The sequence below is a fragment of the Blennius ocellaris genome (genome assembly GCF_963422515.1).
Source record: "Blennius ocellaris genome assembly, chromosome: 15".
NCBI classification, from domain to species: Eukaryota; Metazoa; Chordata; class Actinopteri; order Blenniiformes; family Blenniidae; genus Blennius; species Blennius ocellaris.
This window is the reverse complement of record NC_137664.1, coordinates 11,557,800-11,577,781: the sequence shown is the minus strand read 5'-3', so window position 1 is coordinate 11,577,781 and position 19,982 is coordinate 11,557,800. Positions and strand designations below refer to the sequence as shown.

General features: G+C 40.4%; 2 protein-coding genes across 2 annotated transcripts in view; one reads left to right on the top strand and one right to left on the bottom strand.

The window, feature by feature from the left end:
• Positions 1 to 623: 623 nt before the first annotated feature.
• Positions 624 to 2,176, bottom strand: LOC308140233 (zinc finger and BTB domain-containing protein 6-like; the record flags this gene model as incomplete). Its single annotated transcript, XM_080509918.1, has 2 exons — positions 624 to 1,706; positions 1,868 to 2,176. The coding sequence occupies 2 exons, from the start codon at positions 2,174 to 2,176 to the stop codon at positions 624 to 626; spliced, it is 1,392 nt and encodes a 463-aa protein (XP_080366044.1).
• Positions 2,177 to 4,220: 2,044 nt separating this feature from the next.
• jak2a (Janus kinase 2a) overlaps positions 4,221 to 19,982 on the top strand; it is a 30,761-nt gene continuing 14,999 nt past the window's right edge. The window contains exons 1-3 of the mRNA XM_080510386.1: positions 4,221 to 4,464; positions 14,456 to 14,734; positions 19,228 to 19,351. Coding sequence (XP_080366512.1) covers positions 14,479 to 14,734; positions 19,228 to 19,351 — 380 coding nt within the window. The 5' untranslated portion in view covers positions 4,221 to 4,464; positions 14,456 to 14,478. The remainder of the gene's footprint in view (positions 4,465 to 14,455; positions 14,735 to 19,227; positions 19,352 to 19,982) is intronic.

Here is a 19,982-nt window from a genome sequence, read left to right as displayed (position 1 = left end):
GGGGCTGAAAGCGGGAGCATAGAAACCCTCTCAGACATGCAGGCAAACCCGCTCACTCACAGATTCATGCTCAGCGAACTGCACACAATTTCAGACAGGTCAAATGGTGAAGTAATGTCTGCGGCGAGCGATCTACTAACGCAGTAAATTTCTTTCACAGGAACACAGTAAAAGCCTTTTTAAAATTTTTGCTATGAACTCCAGTATTTCTTTTTAATCTGTCACAATAATTGCTGTGATTTTACAGTCTATTCACTAAGTGGGTTTTTTTTGTTTATTAATGCATTCTGTCATTGAAGCAGCAATTTCCGTTGTATTCCACCCCTCTGTGTGACTGTGTTTACAAGAGAATAACATTTTTACATTTCTTGTTCCACTTATTTGTATTGCAGTTGCATATATATCAGGTGTCACAATCCAAACACGTCTGTCTTTAGGAAGAAGAGGTACCAATGTTTGATCAAACCCTTAAACATAACAGTTCTAACTTATGCATTTTTAGATGGCCTGTCCGGGATGTAACCCCCCCCACACACACACACACACACACAACAAAGACATTACTGAGTGTAATTGCACATGGAAAGCAGAGTGTCTAGCTTTCCTGACAGCCCAGAGCCTTCTCAAGCACATTTTGTTGACTGCCCTCTCTGTGACGCTCCCTCGCCGAGGCCTGATCTGTGAGTCAGCAGCGCGGCACTGTGGCTACTCTCCTGGGACCTGCCCCCTGTGTGCAGGTTGAGGTGGTCCTGCAGGGTGGTCCTCTGCATGAATGTCTTGTGGCACAGCGGGCATCTGAAAGGCTTCACGCCCATGTGGATGCTGATGTGGTGCAGCAGGTGGCTTTTTTGAGAGAAATCTCTCCCACAGACCAAACAGGAAATTCGTCTGTGCTCCTTGAGGTGACTCACATAGCTCTTAAAGTGCTGGAAGACTTTGTCACACCGCCTGCACAGGTATGGCCTCTGAACAAACGCACTGTACGAGTCCTCTGTGCCCTCTTCTGCAGCAATGCGACTCTGGCAGTGTCGATCAGAAATCTTTTCTTTTTTACCTTGTTGCACCTGAGCCTCTGACATATACCTATTTTCCTCTTCTGCTTCCGGTTGGTTTGGAGAACTCTCCACCAGACATACATTGCCTGCAGATACAGAACTTGCACCGACTGCGGGGGAAATGAGGTTTTGGAAAGTGGCAGGAGGGTGCAGCCGACATTTGAGAGTACCCGCAGAGGGATGAGCATGAAACAATGTGTTGCTTGTTTGCAAAGGGTGAATGCTTTCAATTTCCTCTGACTCGGGGATGTTAAAACAACATGCTGCTTCTTCTTGGGACATAGCTACTTCAACTTTCATTCCTGTTGTATCTTCTCTGACCCCTGGCACTATTTGACTATCGACGTTGCCTTCTTGGCAGACTCCTAAATTGATCCGGGTCACGCCTGCTCCCCGATCTTGCGTATTTGTGCTCTGGATGCTCACGTTGGGCTCGGTTGCATCCTTTTCCTCCCCTGTTTCGAAGCTGTTTCCAGGCCGGCTCCTGTTTAGCTGCTGGATTTCCTTTTGTTCGGAAGGTCCCTCCAATTTCAAGAAAGCCGTGATGGGGCTGAGGTACTGGGAGACAGCCTGGGAACACTTTTCCACCACCTGACTCATCTGGAGGGCACTGGCAGCAGTCAGGTAACTCACCAGCTCTTTAAAAGGAACCTGCGATGCAGTAATCAGTAAAACAGTAAAATCAGCTGATGAGCAATGATCTCACTTTTTTATAACATCTTACTCACATTTTAGAACTGAAATAAACTATTCTGATATATAGCTTCTGCTCTTGATTAAAAAAAAAAATTGCATAGATATTTGCGTTGTACCTGCAGAACTCCGGTGTAGCAGGTCAGGAGCAACACCTGAGCAACGTTCACATCGGAAACTACACCCACACTCAGCTCCGCCTGGCCTTCATGGAGGACAAACTGGTCCCGAAGGAAGTCGGAGGATGCTGCAAGCACAACTTTGTGAGCGTGGAAAAAGACAGGCTGGACAGTGGAGCCCTGTGGAGCCCCAAGGATGAGAGTGATATCACAGAAGTGATGCTTTTCTCTCAGCAGGTTCATCTTGCTGAGGACAGCGTTCCCGTGGGTGGGCAAGATAAACTGCAGCGTGCCGGAGGAGCCTGACATGATGGTTTACCTGGAATAACAAGAATGTGCATGTAGACGAATAGTGTGAGTAGATTGTAGATGTGGATTTCAAATGTGATAATAGTATTAGAATAGCTTTGAGCGTCTCAATAAATTTCAACCACCTCATATCAGCCATCATGAGACTAATATGTTCTTTAATGCATAACTTAAACCCACAGTGTACAATCTGTAAAATATTCATGAGTAACAGAATGATAAAAGAAATGTTTATCCAGCCTCACCTTACAATAACAGCTCATCCCGTGATCATGGATCCAAAGGGTGAAAAGAAAATAATTCTTCATCTGCAAGAGGATGAGATGCATCTCTGCTCTCCAGAGGCGGATCCAACTCCCTCCTTTCTGCTGACTATCTTAGACTTGGAATGTGTGTGTGTGTGTGTGTGTGTGTGTGTGTGTGTGTGTGTGTGTGTGTGTGTGTGTGTGTGTGTGTGTGTGTGTGTGTGTGTGTGTGTGTGTGTGTGTGTGTGTGTGTGTGTGTGTGTGTTTGCAGTGCACGCAGATTTTCTCCCCCAGCAGTGCTGAGACACCACAAGAGTAGTATCGCCTTCCATGCAGTACTCCACATCAACCACGCGGTAGCAGCGTTGCTCAGAGCATAAATACTCATCATACAAAAGCCCAGATCATGGACATGTGGTTTTGGAGGGAAAACCGACTTATGAATTCAGTTATGAAGAAAAAAAAAAAAAGGGGGGGAGGGTTCACTGTAGGACCGAAATAAGTAAGGCACACTGTGCAGAATATATATTATTCATCTATTCTGTGTAATAATAGCACAATCTCTAGTCGACTATATTTCAAATCATGACCAACAATATCATACAATAGCGTAAACTATTTTCATACTTATTATCTTATTTTCATGTGATTGTTAATGCTTTTAATGTCAATGTTATTGTTGTTCGTATTGTGTTGTGACTCTTTCATTACTGTCCTTTTTGGCGCTGCAACAATTCACATTTTTTGTTTCACAATCTAATGGGGCAAGGATTGTTTTGTCTTAATGTGCCTATTCAAAAGTACCTGGAAATGTATCTTTTTATAATATAAATATATGTTTATATATTCTATATGGGAAGACCCGAGAACTGATGATGCCATCTCTCAAAACAAACAAACAAACAAACAAACAAACAAACAAACAAACAAACAAACAAACAAACAAACAAACAAACAAACAAACAAACAAGCAAACAAACAAACAAACAAACCACTTAACAAAACATTTGCAGCACAATTTTTTAAACATGAATTTCGTTTGGCTGTATGGGTCATTCTTGTTAATTGACGTTAGAAGCTTATTATTGTGCTGTACAGACACAGAATTGTGATACAGTGCCCAATACATTGTGTGTTATTCTAATTACATTTATTATAATAAATAAGAAACACATGGTTAGTGGATCTTGTCATTTTGGAGCAGTCTACTTGTAGACATTCGACTGTTTTTACTGGGTTATTACACTAGGTCCATTGTGTTATTTTCTTTTATGTCCTCTATTTTTTAAGTCTTTTTAATTCAATATTAGCATGTACAGCATCTTGATGTGTATTTTGAAGTGCACTATGGATACAATTCGGATGACTAGCTTTGCAACTTTACATGTGTTTCAAATTAGGATTTGTTTCCCGAAACTTTTTTTTTTAAGAAGCTTTTTTTTTAGATGCCACGACTCACTCAGAGGGCTCACTACACAACTGTTAAATAAAGTTAAAGGATAAACATATGATTAATAAGTAAAGTGTGCACTGTGAAGTGAGCACGCAGTGAATAACGGCTTGTTGAGTAACATTTGACCACAGATTATCTCATTTAAAGGTACTGAGATCATGTGGAGAAAAGTCTTCCGTGTCGGACGCGGAAGAAGAGCAAACCGAGGCTTAGAAAGAAAAAAAAAAGTGCCTCTGAAGCGGTTTGGAGGCATCCTGCTCCGCCCTCATCACCACCATCATCCTCCTCACTTATCGCCTCCTTCACTGCGTCCGTCCTGCCGTCTGCGCACGACGGGAGCGCAACTCTTTGTTTGTTTATTTGTTTGTTTTAGCCGATAGTAGTCATGTCGGGATGGAACTGAGGAGCTTGTGGGAGGGGAAAGAAGAGTTTAGAGCGAAAAGAAATGTGAAGATCTACGGGATGGCTGCTGCTGTCGGTGCAGAAATAAAGCGGGGGAGCTTCAGCTGGTAGGTTGCAGCGGAGTTGGACTACAGACCGGACGACCACCGTGTTGACTTTAGGAAACTTCTGCAGCCACAGCGAGCAGAGTAAGTCGCGCGTGTGTGTGTGTGTGTGTGTGTGTATGTGTGTGTGTGTGTGTGTGTGTGTGTGTGTGTGTGTGTGTGTGTGTGTGTGTGTGTGTGTGTGTGTGTGTGTGTGTGTGTGTGCGCGCGCGTAATTCCTTGCCTGTCATCTCAATAGTGTGGAAAAAAAAGTTTTGGTTGAACCGTGTAATCATGCAACTCCAATTCAACATGATGGGACTTTTTTTGGGGGGGGGGTTGCGTTTGCTCAAAAAAAATGTGAGTACAGGAGCAACACAACACAATGTAAGTAATCCATTGATCCATCTCCAATGCTGCTTTAAACCGTCTAGGGTCACAGGGTGCTGGAGCCAATCCCAGCGGACTATGGTGGAAGCCAGGATACACCCAGGACAGGTCACTAGTCCATCACAGGGCAAACACACAGAGGGACAGATACAGATGCTCACATTCACACATTTGCGACCAGTTCACCTTGAATACTTGTTTTTGGACTGTAAGAAGAAACCATGTTGGGGTAAAAAAAAAACACGTGTTTGAGTTTGATTAGTAATGCAGAGGGTCCGTTTACACCTGGCATTAACGGGCGTTCTGGGTGATCAGATAGCATGTCGCAAGCTCTGACGCAGACTGTATAGACAGGCTGTATAGCATTTTTCTTTTTAATTGACATCTCTGTTTTACATGTCCTCCAAATGCATCAAGAATAGAATATTGATTCTGCAGGTAGTGATCAAAACTTGGAGTGTGTGGCAATCAGTCAAAACGTTTCCCTCACAAACTTAAAACAATTGGTCCTCTCTCAACAGTTACTATGCAAGGAGGGGATGCAACACAATGGTGAACTTTGCCTTCTCCCAACTTTTTATGGACGTTCCACTGCCACCAAATTCTAAAGGGGACAATTTATTTTTGATAAAACCGTAAAATGACTTACTTTCAATGTCTCACACGTGATCTATGTAGCAGCAGAAGGTTCCGTCTCATTCTGCTACTCAGTTTAAACTTGAATTGGCTGTCTTCACTGTGTGTTGGTGCCTAAATGTATTAGACTTTAACTGACATACGTTATGTTGTGAGTGGTGGGTCGATTTCATCAAAATAATCAGTGACATGAACGTTCTGGAACATGTTATCAACCCAGAGACATTTTTAAATTGACGTGCCAGATATTTGTGTACTGTTTCCCACAGGGTGAAATGAGACCAGAGTGGGTGGAGCTCATGTTGACTATCTGGCGCTGTCCATGAAAATGGGCCCCAAAGGATTATTTTGGATATTTTGAAGTCAATTGTATTCGTAAGATACACGACTGACCGGACTTGGAGCAAGTGAGGCAGGTTGCCAAAAACTATGGGTCAAAACAGGACAGTGTGCATGTTATTATGGGTAGTCCATTGCTGTACATTGAGCTGTTTTCAGACAGATAAGTCAATGGCGAGCCATCGCATTGGAATACACTATATGAATTGATAATGGTTGGCCCAATTTCAAACTGTCGTGTGTTTGCACCTTCATCCTCAATGCTATGAAATGTGTATCATTCTACTGACAGATACAGTCATTTGGACCAAAGAGGGAGTTTCAGGTTTACCTCTTAGTATAATGCACAGTGAGATGAAACCAGTAGATTGCAGAGCAGAGCATCTTCTCAAATGACCACAAGTGGTGATGACTAAAGTGATATCATAGTCCTGAAATGAATTGGATTTTAGTTTTTTTGTTGTTGCTGTTGTTGTTGAGTTTGCCTGTGTATAGTTTTCTTTTTTACCCGCAAATTAGTTTACTTGCAGTTTTTGGTGGGACTGAGAGTCTTAAATCTCTATTACTGAGCAAGAGATGGATAATAGAAGCCACATCAGTGTTTTTTTTTTTTTTCAGGCAGTATGATTAACATCGTTTCTTGCTTCCTGGAGCTATGTACTAAGCTTAGACTCCTTTAATCAGGCATGCTATTCATTTTTGTTCAAATCAATCTGTCATGGTCATGAACACTGTCATCATGTCATTGGAATCAAAGAGGAATGACTTTACTTTACAGAATTATCTCTTATTATAAAAGATTTTCACAACTAAAATCCTGAGCATTCAAATCAATCATTTTCAGTAATTAACCCCAAGTCATTATGATTCATAAGACCGAAATGACAGTATTCACGAGTTTACCTGTGTTTTGTTTATCAATTGGAAAATAAATGCGCTTGTGTTTTTTTTTTTTTACTAACTATACTAACAACAATATGTGCTTAACCTTTCATGCACCTGCCAGCTAAAGGGAATTTTAAGTGTGTATATTTATTTTGTGTTGTGTGATAACAAAAACAAAAACAAACTCTTTATTGAGTACGTGTGTCTGGCTTAAATGGGAAAACTTTGAGGGGGATGCTTTGCCGTTCCTTTAAATGTATCTCACTATAGCAGGAAAAACTTGCTGAAGCCATTTCAATGATGATACTATACAAATATGCAATCAAACATGTCTCAAAACACGTCAATAGCTCCGACATTGAACATCACACGCATTTATTTTGCACTACGTCAGAAGAGTCAGTGTTTTCGGGCATCTGTGAGGTTTACTATTTGAATTCATGTTCATCCTACAGACGGACCTTGTGGTTTATTTCTCTTGAATCTATTTATCTCAAATCTTCCTTTTCAAGCTGCACAATGTTGGCTCTGTTTTCTTGGGTTTCGAGACAAAGATGTATTCATCATTTGCCATAATCGAGCTTTGAGCAATGCCACAAATGCAGATTCTTATTCTGACTGTGCTCCCTGTTAAGGGAACTCACATGCTGGGGTAGTAAAGACAGAAATAACAATGAGTGTTGGCTCCGCCCACATTCGATGATTGCTTATAAGACGAAACCTGCTGTAAATGTTGTTAGCCTTTTGATTTTTTTTTTTTATAGTCTTTTCATGTCTTAAAAAAAAACATATAACTCCATTGTTTTCAAAGTCATGATTTAGTTGTATGAAGGTATTCATTTGTCAGAGTGTTTTTACAAGAACGTTACCATCTGTAACACACGTGTAATGTGGGGAAAGTACATAAGTACTCTTGCAATCAGAGATCAAATGTGGTAGTCTGCAAGTTTTAATCAGGTCACGTACAAAGGAACCCCCCTCCCAAAAAAAAAAAGAACGAAAAGAAAAACTACACGGTCAGGTGCTCTGATGAAGTCTTGACTGCTGAAACAGTTCAGTGAAACAGTTCAGTGTTTTTCCATGGTGCTCTTTTTGCCAAAATATTGCCTGTGATCATAGGAATGTCTGAACACCCGAGACTTACCGTTGGGTTTCAACGCCACAGAAAGGCAACATCCAACTGTGTGACATTTAGGGATAAAATCGTCCCGTTTGTTCAGTTTTTTGTTGTTTTTTTGCTTAAGCTGGGCCCTTTCACATGTTTCACATGTGGCAGACAATCCAACACATTACAGAGGAAAAGCCTCTTCTTTACAACAAAGAGCATCTACTTTGTGTTTTAAGTCATGAAATGATTTAATTTCACTAAACCTGGGCCATCAAACTGTGTTATACCTTTTCAATAAACTGTCTTTTAACACAGTCAGTACAGAAGTGTGAACACCCTCATCTATGCACCTTATCTCACTTTCCTGATGTAAATCTGGGGCCGGCATGTTTTGTTTATGATCGGGTGTAAACAACATATGTAGAGACTTTAGAAGAAGGCTGAGGGGCAGAACTGAGGATGGTTCAGTGTAAAACTTGTGCTCAGACAGACTTGGATGTTGTTGTTTTTTTTCCTTCACTGACCCCTCAGGATTCACAAGCAAGTCGGACCACAACTTGGTCCCTGTCACTGCTGCGATATCTCGTAGCGGGTAACGTTTAGAGACAGACTGTTTCGTAAACTTCATGAGATGTTTCTTTCAATACCTTGCTTGTTGTCCTGCATATAGCCCGGAGCAGTAGCTGAGGGCATTACCATGCACTGTGTAGTAGTGAGAGACATAGTGCCTGTCTCTCCCGAACTAGCCGACAGAAGAAACTACACAAGTGTGCAGATTTAGACTCATTATAACACAAAAAGGTACTCTGTCTGTCTTTCTTGTGTACACAACGTTTGGGAAGTGTAAACACCAAATACACGGATGCGTCAGTAATTGTGGGAAGTGGGTGAAGACAGATGTGAAGGACTTTAATAACTTTAGGCAAACTTGTTTCTATGTGCTTACGAATTATCTTATTGGATGAAGTGATCCAATCCAGATTGTTATTTCCTTTTTAGTTTGGCAACTAATATGTAGATCTAAGCTTCAAAAGAAAACAAGCTCTGATACAAATTAATGTCAGTGGTGAAACATGAGGAGAGAGTAGTCAAGATTTGGTAAACATGACTGAAGACCTTGCTGTTCAGCAGGCGGTTTTCATATACGTTACTCTTCAAATAAACCCAGTCTGTTTAAATGTGTCCCCATGTGGAGCAACAGAGAAGGTACAGAGTTCTGTTTGTGTTCACTTTGTGTGGCGACTGGCAAGAGGACTCCTTCAGGTTTCTGGTCATGTCTAGTAATGTGGTAATTAGCGCATAATCTAAAATAGAATTGAAACTTAATTACAAAAAAAAAACATAAACAGAGCAAATCCTGTGGGGCTCTCACATCTTTACTTCTTGAAAGTATAAGTCTTTACCAGATGTTACCTGGTTTCTGTTGAGATGTTGAATTTTAAAACACAGACAGTGTAGTGTTGACGCATAGAATGTTGGATAACACATTGAATCAGCTACTTGGTGGAGTAGCTCTTAAGACTCGTTTCCACAATGAGAACATCCCTATTATTTCTGTGCAGAGTATCCCTAATCTTCCTGGTTTTTTTTTTTTTTTTTTTAAAGCTAAAACAGATTGACAGAAAGTGGCAATGAATAGCTGAATTCTGCTTAGTGTACCACACAGCCCTCGTAAAGGTCTTCTTTAGTCAACAGCAGTAATGGCAAGCAGCCTTTCAGCATAACAAGAACAATGTGTTCACAGGACAGTCAGACTGACCCTCATTTCCACGGTGTTTGCTCCAGATGTGACATCTGCTGTTCATCCAAAACCGTTAATGTCTCAATTTGTTGTGCTGTGTCGTATTGACCTGCTTAGTGAAGTCTGTCTACATTCTCCTGTATGAATGCTGAAATGTGTGTCGCCTGGTCTGACTCCTGAGCAGACTGATTAAAAGCGCTACCCTACTGTGTCTTGTCCATGCACCATGAAAAGTGCACACCCAAAGTTTCAGTTGGTGTTTTTGCTCTTTTTCAGTGAGTGATTTTAAGGGTGTTTCCCTCCATCCTTCATAGAGCTAAATGCAGGTTGAGAGCTTTCAGTGTGATGTCATCCCCACACTGTTCCCTGCGTCCAAGTGACACATTCAGACCAGTCGATGCCGTAGGTTTTTCTGATCTTTGCATCATGACACTGGATTTTATTTTTATTTAAAACATTTTTTTAAGTTAATTCAATTCAACTTTATTTTTGCTTTAACAAGGAATTTAAAGTGCTTTACATGAACAAATATGAATTGCATGTTTGTTTGTTTTTCTTTAGAATGCTTGTTCATAAATGTCAAGGAAGTCACTCTTGCTTGCTGGTGGTTTTTGTATGTGCTATTATTATGTTATTTTCTCATGTGACCAGATATTTTGAGTTCTTAGTAAGATTGTAATGTTTTGCAGCTTGAAGACTTCCTGGAGACACAAAAGCATAGTATATACACCTGTGATATTCATTTGTAAATGCTTTGATCAACTGGGTCATTTTTGTGTGAAAACAAATCAAAAAAACAAAAAACAGTTTTGTTTTGCTTTCCCAATTCAACAAGATTTAGCTTTCCATAACTTATCTGTATCAACTTTGTATCATGAAACCTATTGAGTCACCTTGCAACTGCCAACCATGTACTAGTCCGAGCAAGTGGGAGCAATTGGTACAACGTTTGTGGTATCGTGTTAATTCAGGAACAAATCACCAATATTTCTATGTAAATGTTCAACATTTTCAGATGTAGCAATGATAAAACAACAGTGCTTTTATAGACCTTATTGTCACAGATACGGACAGGACCCAAGTGCAGGACTCTGGAGGCAGGCTGGGTTCAATCAAGTCTTTATTTCATACTGACAGGACAGACCGATGAATCGCAGGATGCTCCTTGACATGAGGAGCACAGCAGACTTGACTCCAATGCCCTGGACAGACCGGACGAGACATGGACGACTAACACTGGACCAGACGGACGGGACATCGATAACAAACAAACCAACACTGAACAAACACACAGACAGGACATATATAGAGCAGGGTGATCACAGAAAGTGGCCACAGGTGTGGTGCTGGACCGCCCAGACCTATGGCCCGCCCACTCTTAAAGGAGACCTCAAGCCTAGTTCCTGACAGTTATGATATAGCTTTGATGTGTTATTATATGATATTAACGACATGCTTATCAATGTTGGAATAGGTAACAGGATTGTATTGGTACCATTATCTGTGGTTATTTTGGTGTCTGTTAAACAGTCACTTGGGAGATACTGTCACAATAAAAGGGCATCTTGACATAGATGTTAGAGTTGCTGCCTCACAGCTTCAAGGTTCCTGGTTGAAACTGGTTAACTGGCTGGTTCTTTCCATGTGGGATTTGCATGTTCTTCTGGTTTCTGCACGTTTCCTCTGACATCTTGACATAAAAGTCGTGCTTAATTGGTCAATCAAGGGATTTTAATTTCCTGTATGTGAATGTTTGTGGGTAATTATTTAGTTTTCTGTGATAGATCAGTGACTTACTCAGGATGTAGTTTGATTTTCATTGAGTGATCAGATTGGACTAATATGATGGATGGATGATTGCTTTTTGTTTTTTTTCCTGAAGCAGGATTCAATGTATCTGGTATAAAAAACAAAAACAAAAACAAAAACAACAAAAAACTGAAATAATGATGAAACAATGTTGAGCTTGAAGGGTTGTAGGTTAGGGTTAGGGTTACCTGAAGTCATATGATGCTTTTAGACTACATTGCTATGAAGTGAGTATGATTCTTTCTCAGTTCACATTTTTACTGTGTGTGGATTTTTTGTCACAGTCACAAGTAAACTGTGGGTTTTTACAAATGCCACATGGGGAGGATTATGGTGGGTTTCTATTGCCTCAGAGTTTGAGATTGTGCTCTGTTTTTAGAGCTGTGAAGGGGAAATTATAGATGAGCCACCCCCTCCTGGCTGGGAACCTGTGTTGGAATTTCACACAGTTTTGAGGATGTGATGTCATGCCCATTTTAATCACTCAGACATCACCCTGATAGTCTTGCCTTTGACAATTAAGTTAAAGTGTTCTTGTGCATGAAATATGAAACAAAGTCTTTCTATTTTCAAAAACAAAAACGAGCACAAGAACAGCTTTGCTGGCCCTATTCATGTTGACTTCCAAGATTGTGAGCATCTGGAGCCGGGCTGTTTTTCCAAGGACATAATCTTAGTTTGTTGCCGATCTCTCGACTTCTGAGGAAACTGAAATCCACTGTCATTGGAACCAGAATGCTTCCAGCACAGTGGGTGCTGTGGCGTGTTTCTGCTGAAAACATTGATTAATGGCACATTGGACACAAAGATGTCACTGCAGGGAAGCTTCCTGCATAAGGATTGAGTGTAAAAAAAACCCCATTGATAAAAACATTGATAAGTAAAATATTTGTTGCTGTTAAAAACAGGCCACTGGTCTGAAAGACAACATACGTCATCTGGCTCTGTTTTCAAAGAAAAATATTCATATTTGTGCACTTTAGTTGTTTAATTTAGTTATCCAACATCAAATTTCATCTGAACTGTAACAGACACCCAGCCGTTGTTTGGCAGAGAAATTCTCCATCCACGGCCATCAAAGAGGAGCCCAAAAGTGCAACAGAGCAGCCGTAAAAGGCGCAATGTGGCTGAGCTGATAGCTCTGCCCTCAACTAACATCAGGACCTTGATAAGATCCAGCGAATAAACTGGTGCAACTCTCTGCCGGCCTGCCTACTCCATGATAAACGTTTTGGGTGTGTAAACACACTGACAAAATAGCGATAGAGCTGTGTTTTCCTGATGTGTGTATGAAGAGTTCATGTATTGTCAAATTGTATCATCGGAAGCCAACATGCAACCAAAGATTAATCACGTTTGTGCTGCATTTTATTTATTTTCTTAGACCGAAGGTGTGAATCATCTGCCACAAAAATATAAAACTGAGAAGATGCAACTCAAAACAATATAACTCAATTGTTCACTCAAAATGAAACCTGTATGTATATCGAAATGGAACCAATATGCAAAAATATTGAATGATCAAAGATCTGTTTTCAGATCTGTATTCAGGTCAGATAATGACTTACCTATTGAATGTCAACAAGATCTACTTGTTGAATACACACAAACACATTAGTGTTAACTCTTAAAGTGATTTCTAAGGATTATTTACATTATTATTTGTGTCAGTCACTGTGACATTCTTGCCATTTTTGTTTTCTCGTCTTTGCACTTCCTCTTTGTGGTTTTGAGTATTTAAAGCTGATAACACCACCCACTTTTCTTTTCATAATTTTCTTACATCAGAGTGGAGCTCAAGCAGGCGGTGCACATCAGGATCACTGTGAACCCAAAGCTTGATGCAGACAAAAGACCTGAGTTTAAAGTTTATTTCCCAAATGTCTGGAGGCGTGGAGCCCAAGAGGGCTAGGCTAGGGCGAGTCCCAAACCCCCCCCCCCAAAAAAACACCGAAGGTCAATGAAAGAGAGCACATGAACAATACGAGGAACGCCGAGAAACTGCTGGATGTATGCATGTAGAGGCAAGTGAGGCGATCCGGAAGGGCACACATGAGAGAAGGAGGAATGTATTCTCTGGAAGGTGAGTCAGGTGAATCACATTGGCGATTAGACACATAGAGTGGAAGCAGGTGGTGCACACATGACTCATCAAAGGAAGGAGAAACACACACACAACGAGTACGCAAGCATGTAGACACACTAACGGAACCAATTAACACATTAGCATGTTTCATGAGAAGTTTTGGAATCAATAACTTTTATGAAAACTGATTAGAAAGGTCAATGTCTGCCTTCAAAAAGACAATATTCTAATTACATTTCAAACTGAATATAATTAATCATTATTTCAGAATAATGCCAAGCCCAACCCAATACACATTTATTTCAAACAATGTTTTGCAAGAGCTGTTTGTTTGTTTGTAGTCTCTACCACAGACTGGAATCAAAACTCGACATCAGTTCATAGTTAGGAATTTAACAAAAAACAACAAGTTGGTTTCACCGCCTCAATGAAAAGCTGATTTAATCTTTGTACATGCTGTTTTCCTATTTTGCAACTAATGAAGAAAAAGGTACATTTCCAAAAGTATAACTGGTGTGCAGATTTGATTAATATAGAAAATTGTTGATCTATGTTGGGGGATGTGTTATTCATGAGTGAAGGGAAGAGGGATCAAAAGATCGGTCACGTTAATGCATTTGCTGTTCTGGACTGTTGCACTGAGGAGGAAGCTGATCTGTACCAGTGTCCCGACATTCCCACCCATGTCAATGGTCATGGACTTTTGATTCATGACTGAAAGTCAAAGTGCTCCTCCTACACAGTGAGAGGAGTCAGTTGTTAATTAAGATGCCCCCTGGTCGCCTCCCTTTAGAGGTCAGCAAGGTACATCCAATTAGTTGGAGGCCTCAAGGTCGTCCCACGACTCTCTGGAGAGATTATACCTCTGGTTTGGTCTGGGAGCAGCTTGGTAAGAAGTGCTGGAGGAGGTTTCAGGAAACAGAAATTTAGGTTTCCTTTCTCTCTATACGGTCACCGTGACCCTGTGTGGATTAATCAGATTGTATTGAATAGCCTTTTAAAACGTCACCAGCGTTGGAGCTGCCCATGAGTTATGCAAATCACACAAGTGATCTTCATTCAATATTATATGAATATCAGGTCCTTTTTCTTATTCCGACAGGTGGAAGCCTCTTTAAGCAGCACATGGCCTGTATTCTGCTGAAAAACATGGACCCACCCACAGTACATCCCAACGGTCTTCCACCCCCCGACCAGGACTCCGCCACCAGACTCAACCTGAAGGAGGACGTCGTCACTGTCTGCCTGAGCATCCATCTATGCCACCAGGCAAAGGATGGAGGGCGAGGCGATGGGGGCGGCAGCTCTGAAAACCTCCTCGCATATCCAGCTGGCGATTACGTAGCAGAGGAGCTGTGCATTGCTGCAGCCAAAGCATGTGGTGAGTCACAAGTGCATTCTGCTTCTCTTGCGGGAACTGACCTGTTGTCAAAGTGTGAAAAAACTTTTTTAAATAACATCACCAGGAGAGGCACTTGCTCAAGATAAAACACACAGGCTGAAGGAAAACCCATAATAAACAGCCCAAAGGTTCAAACCAAGATCAAAGTATTGCACATTTGCTCAAGGAGACCAATACTATTTGTGGAATGTGATAAAAAAACCAAAAAAAAAGAAGAAGTTGAGAACACACACTGTCCACTGCCCCCATACTGTCAGTTCGGACAAAGGTTGGTTTTGGGTGGTGCTCAGTTGTGTGAGTCGTCTGCACCAAATCCTATATTGTTGGTATGATTCACCATCTCTTCCTGTCCATATACTGAAATGTTATTGCGAAATGCACTGAACCCAGAGTGAACCCTTGAGTTTCAATGAAAGGACAAGGTGTTACAGTCCTGAGTACAATCTTTTGCACCACTACAGATTAGCCACTACCAGTAATGGAGGTCGAGTACCTTGCATGGCAACTGATGTCACTGATGCGTGAGCATGTGTGTGAATGGCTGAACAGTCAATTCTAGCAGCTATTTAAGGCTTGAGTCACTAAAAAGGATGACTCTTTCAAATTTCCAAGTGGCTCTTCAAATACTTGTCAAATACCATAATTTTGGGACTATAACCCGCTACTTTTTTCACATGCTTTGAACCCTGCGGCTTATAAAATGACAGCTAATTTATGGATTTTTACGGGTTAACGGGCTTCATGCCGCCAGTTTCTACTTCCGCATGGAGATATATGCTATTTTGAGCCTCTGCTTCTCCAAAACTTGCCCTAAAAGTGGTATTTCTGCTCTTCACGACCTCGTCTTGTGCTGCTTTCCGTGGTCCGGAAATCCAGCAGCTGACGGCCACGAGTGACGAGTTCAGGTGCATCACGTAAAGCCACCCTGCTGGAGTCCGTGGCTGAGTAATCTTCCTCCTCAGCAAAAACAGAGATAAAACACTGTGATTGTGTATTTCTCGCTCTCTCTCTCGCTCTCTCTCTCACACACACACACACACACACACACACACACACACACACACCAATACACACTAGCACTATGAATGACGGATTTGCGGGAATTTATGAAAATATGAGCAATTCCTGCTCTGTTACAATGTGGACACCTATGACTTATAGTCAAGTGCGGACTATATACGTATGTTTTCTTTTAAAATTTTGCAGGTGCGGCTTATATCCAGGTGCGCTCAATAGTCCGGAAAATACGGCTTATTAAATGTATGCAAAAGATAATGTGAAAATGTGTGTAAAATGGATTACTAATGCACAAAACATTTAACACTATATACTTAACATGGAGCAGAGTGCTACACAAATCCATCTCGGTTTCACTAAAATGTTCAATGACTGATTGTATATATAATATTAATGAACAGCTGAGAAGCTCAGCGAATCACTCAACAAAATATTAATGAAAACGTCTAAAACAAAAAAGGAAAAATGTTCCCAGCTCCTCTGTGCGATCGATGACTTCAAAGAGCCGTGAGCTGTTTCGTTCACCGCAAACGCGTCATAAATGACTGTGACTGTAAAGTGTATTGAGACTGTTGGAGTGGTGATGTGGTGTGCAAGTGAAGTCCATTTATGATATGAAACTACAAATTGCAACCAAAGAGGAAAAACACACTCACATTAGTCGCCATCATCGCACAAGAAAGATTTTCAGTTCAACAACTAGACCTTTGGTTTGAAGCCTTGGAATCGGAACAGCATCGGAAGTGAAAGCCTAGAATGACAGACCTCCTTATTTGCCGTTGTCACGTTAAATTCCTGTAAGCTCCTGTGATTATGGCAAACAGTTGAACATCTTGTTTTCAAGAAGTAGATATAAAACTTGTTTACAGAGTGATGGCAAAAATCTAGCACTGTAGCTCCATGTTGCACATAGATAAAAAAAAAAGTTAAAACAACCACGTCATTAAAATAACATTTTGCCTAAATGAGGAAACATATTCACAACATAAATAAACAAATTGTTGCTTATAATTCCTAATAAAATGTTGCAGTCGTATTCCAGTGAAAGAGCTGGTGAGTGTTGTTTTCAGACAAATGCCCATTATGATCTCAGCTTGGTTCAAATCTTTCTTCACAACCACATCCTCAGTGGTCACCAGGGGCGTTTTAGTGTCAGAGCTGGCACTGCTGACCAGTCTGTATGGAAAGATTGAGAATATCGGAAGTAAAAACACAAAAAACAGATTAGTCAATATTTATCCAAATTCATTATATCGTCAAATGTCAACGGCCTGCAGCCCTTTAACCTTTAACTTCTCCTTGTGGCTGCACAGCATTTCTCTTGAGCACTTCAATTTCTTTCCATAATCCACAAAAGTGTGCGTGTGTGTGTGTGAAAGTGTGTGTGTGTGTGGTCTGACACACAATTCACAATAGATTGAGCACAAAACACAAATCCAGCTGCTGTTCCAACAATTATTATGAGCAACAAACTCTCTTTTGACTTTTCATGATTATATTTCAAACAGATGCACGTAAATGTAGAAAATGCACTCTGAGAATACGTAGAGCCAAAACCGAGTTCAGACAAGTTGTGAGCCTGCAGTCATGCGTGACAACAAAAGCACAACTTGAAGGCGTAATTCACATGCCCATAGCACACGAAGGAAGTTGCAGTTCATATCAATGATCTCTGATACTTCCCTTAAAAAAAAAAAAAAAAAGAAAAAAGTATGTTCTTCGGTAGTGTTTGGATTATAGTAATCCAGATTGAAAGAAAGTAACAAATGTTTGAATTTTGTTTGCTTTTTTTTAAACTTTCTTAAGTCCATGAAGACAAAAATCCACTTGATTGATCTCGGTCAGTCGACAGGGTGCCTTTGTTTTGATGCATTGTGAAAAAAGATATATTTAACGGTTTTGGTTGTGTATATTTTGTCTGTCATGTGAAAACAGAACTGCAGTTGTTCGACTGCCTTCTTTCTATAGAATCCAAACAAGGAAGTTGTCTCGTCTCATGTCTGGTTCCACCTGTCAACTCTGTCTTAAGGAAAGCCATTTGAGCATTTCCCCTTTTGAACTCTATTGTTTTTATCCTCCATTCATGTTTTTCTCTAACTGTACCTTACCTCTCACTCCGATTTTTTTTTTTTTCATTCATGGTTTAACCACAGTTAATTGAGGTTTTCCTGGTTTGGTGATTCTTCACACCTCCTTTGTCACGTGGGTTGATCAGATATGAACGACTAAGATCGAATTCCCTCATTCAGATTGTTGGAAGGTCAAGATGACTCGTCTCATGCAGGCTGAAATCAGACGTATTCACTTTCTCTGCAGTTCTTTCTGAACCGGTTGGACTCAGAAAGGATTGCCTGGTAGTGCTCGCACAGAAATAATGCAGAAGAGTTGGTGATGGTGAGGTGTTCTCTTACATTACTTAGCTATGATATACTTAGCATTATACAGTTTAATGCAATCAATCCATCTTAGACTTTGCATGAGAAAATGCTCTTCACTGTGCAGCATGATTAGTTAATGGAATATTTGCATTGCAACAGATGCTAGAAGTTGGTTTTGCATTGAGATCGCCCTCGTTAGGACTTCCCCTGTTGTGGTTGAGCAGACTTCCTCCTCAATGCTATCGCTTCACTGACGTGAGTGACAATTTTGTATTTTTTTTTTATCCTTCGACTTCCACTCGGTGCTGAATGATGAAGAACCTGACTTATTTCTGAGCTTATTTTGTGGAGAGAGAGAACAAAAAAAAACAGATTGTGATTAAAGTAAAAAAAAATGTACACCAACGAATGAGATCAGAGTTGTTTATTTGATCTTTATTTTATCAGAAGAAGAAGTAAAAATCACATTGAGGTTGTCATAGTGTGATCCAGTTGTCTCATAGATCAGAATTAGGTAAGTTTTTTCGTCTTGATCACAACAGTATATATTGTCATCGCTCTTCTGATTGTAACTAATTGACAAAACTGTCTTTAGTTTAATCTTGAAATCTGAAATTGAAGGGAGGCGGGGGCCTTGTCTTTTATAGCTTCAGCTCTGAGAAAAACAACTTGATTAGTAATTCGTGGTAAATTAGTAATATCACCAATTTCACATATACAGTATCATCCCAAAACACAAGCTGAGTGTGTCAACATTTTGTACTTTCTGAATTAATTTATATCAGCTTTTTTGGTGCAAACTGGTCCTCTTGTAGAAGGACGAGTCAGTCAAGTCACTATGACAATAAAATTGAAAACAGTTGTTACTTTTTCAATTTAAATCTACTGTATTTGGTTTGATCGTGGCTTTTGCAGTTTACAGTTTTTACAGTTTGGACTCGGTAATCAGGTACAACATTTATGCACTTATGAGGTTTTTTTTAAGTTCAGACAAAATTTATTTACTGGCCAGCAAACATATAAATGGCTTGAATTGATCTGAATTTATAAAAATAACTACTTTCGTTCTCTCTCCAGGGATTGGTCCATTGTACTGCAGCTTATTTGGTCTGATGAGGGAAAGCGACCGGATATGGTTTCCCCCAAATCACATCTTTAAAATGGACCCAGCAGCCAATGAAAACCTGCACTTCAGGATCAGGTAGACTGTGATATTTTATTGGTTTTTGCATTTATTTAATCTACCGAAGTGGAAAGTAATGAAATGGAAAAATTCCTGTTTGCATCAGAGAAGAGTTACATTTTTATGTTGCGATATTGATTGGCTTTTCATATAAGGAAGTGACGATAAATTTAAAAAAAGGGACTTGGAACACGGTAACGGGTGGCAAAAATGACTAGACAGATGAGGCAAAAGGAAGATTAAACAACGGGGGGGAAAAGGATCTGGTTAAACATGACATCTGCAACAGGAAGAACTGGAAGCCACAAAGCTAAAAGTAACAACAGAGCAGTAACTCTGAATGCAGAGCAATACGGACTTGCCCCATGCATATCCTTATCTGTAAGACATTTTTAACTTTGTCAGCTTGATGAACAGAAATGGTCAACAGCAACGGTGTTTCTGCGTCTTGTGTAAACCACCACCACACCACTGTGAAGCCTCCAGACAATGTTTTATTTATCGCTTCTGCTGCTTCTTTAAGTGGCTCAACACACCATCTTGTGGTTCAAACATGTATTGCAAGACTAAAGAAGCAACAAAGAAATAAGTTGGTCCATGAGATAACTGATGCCTTGCTTCAATAAGTATCCAGCCTATGTTTTAGGCA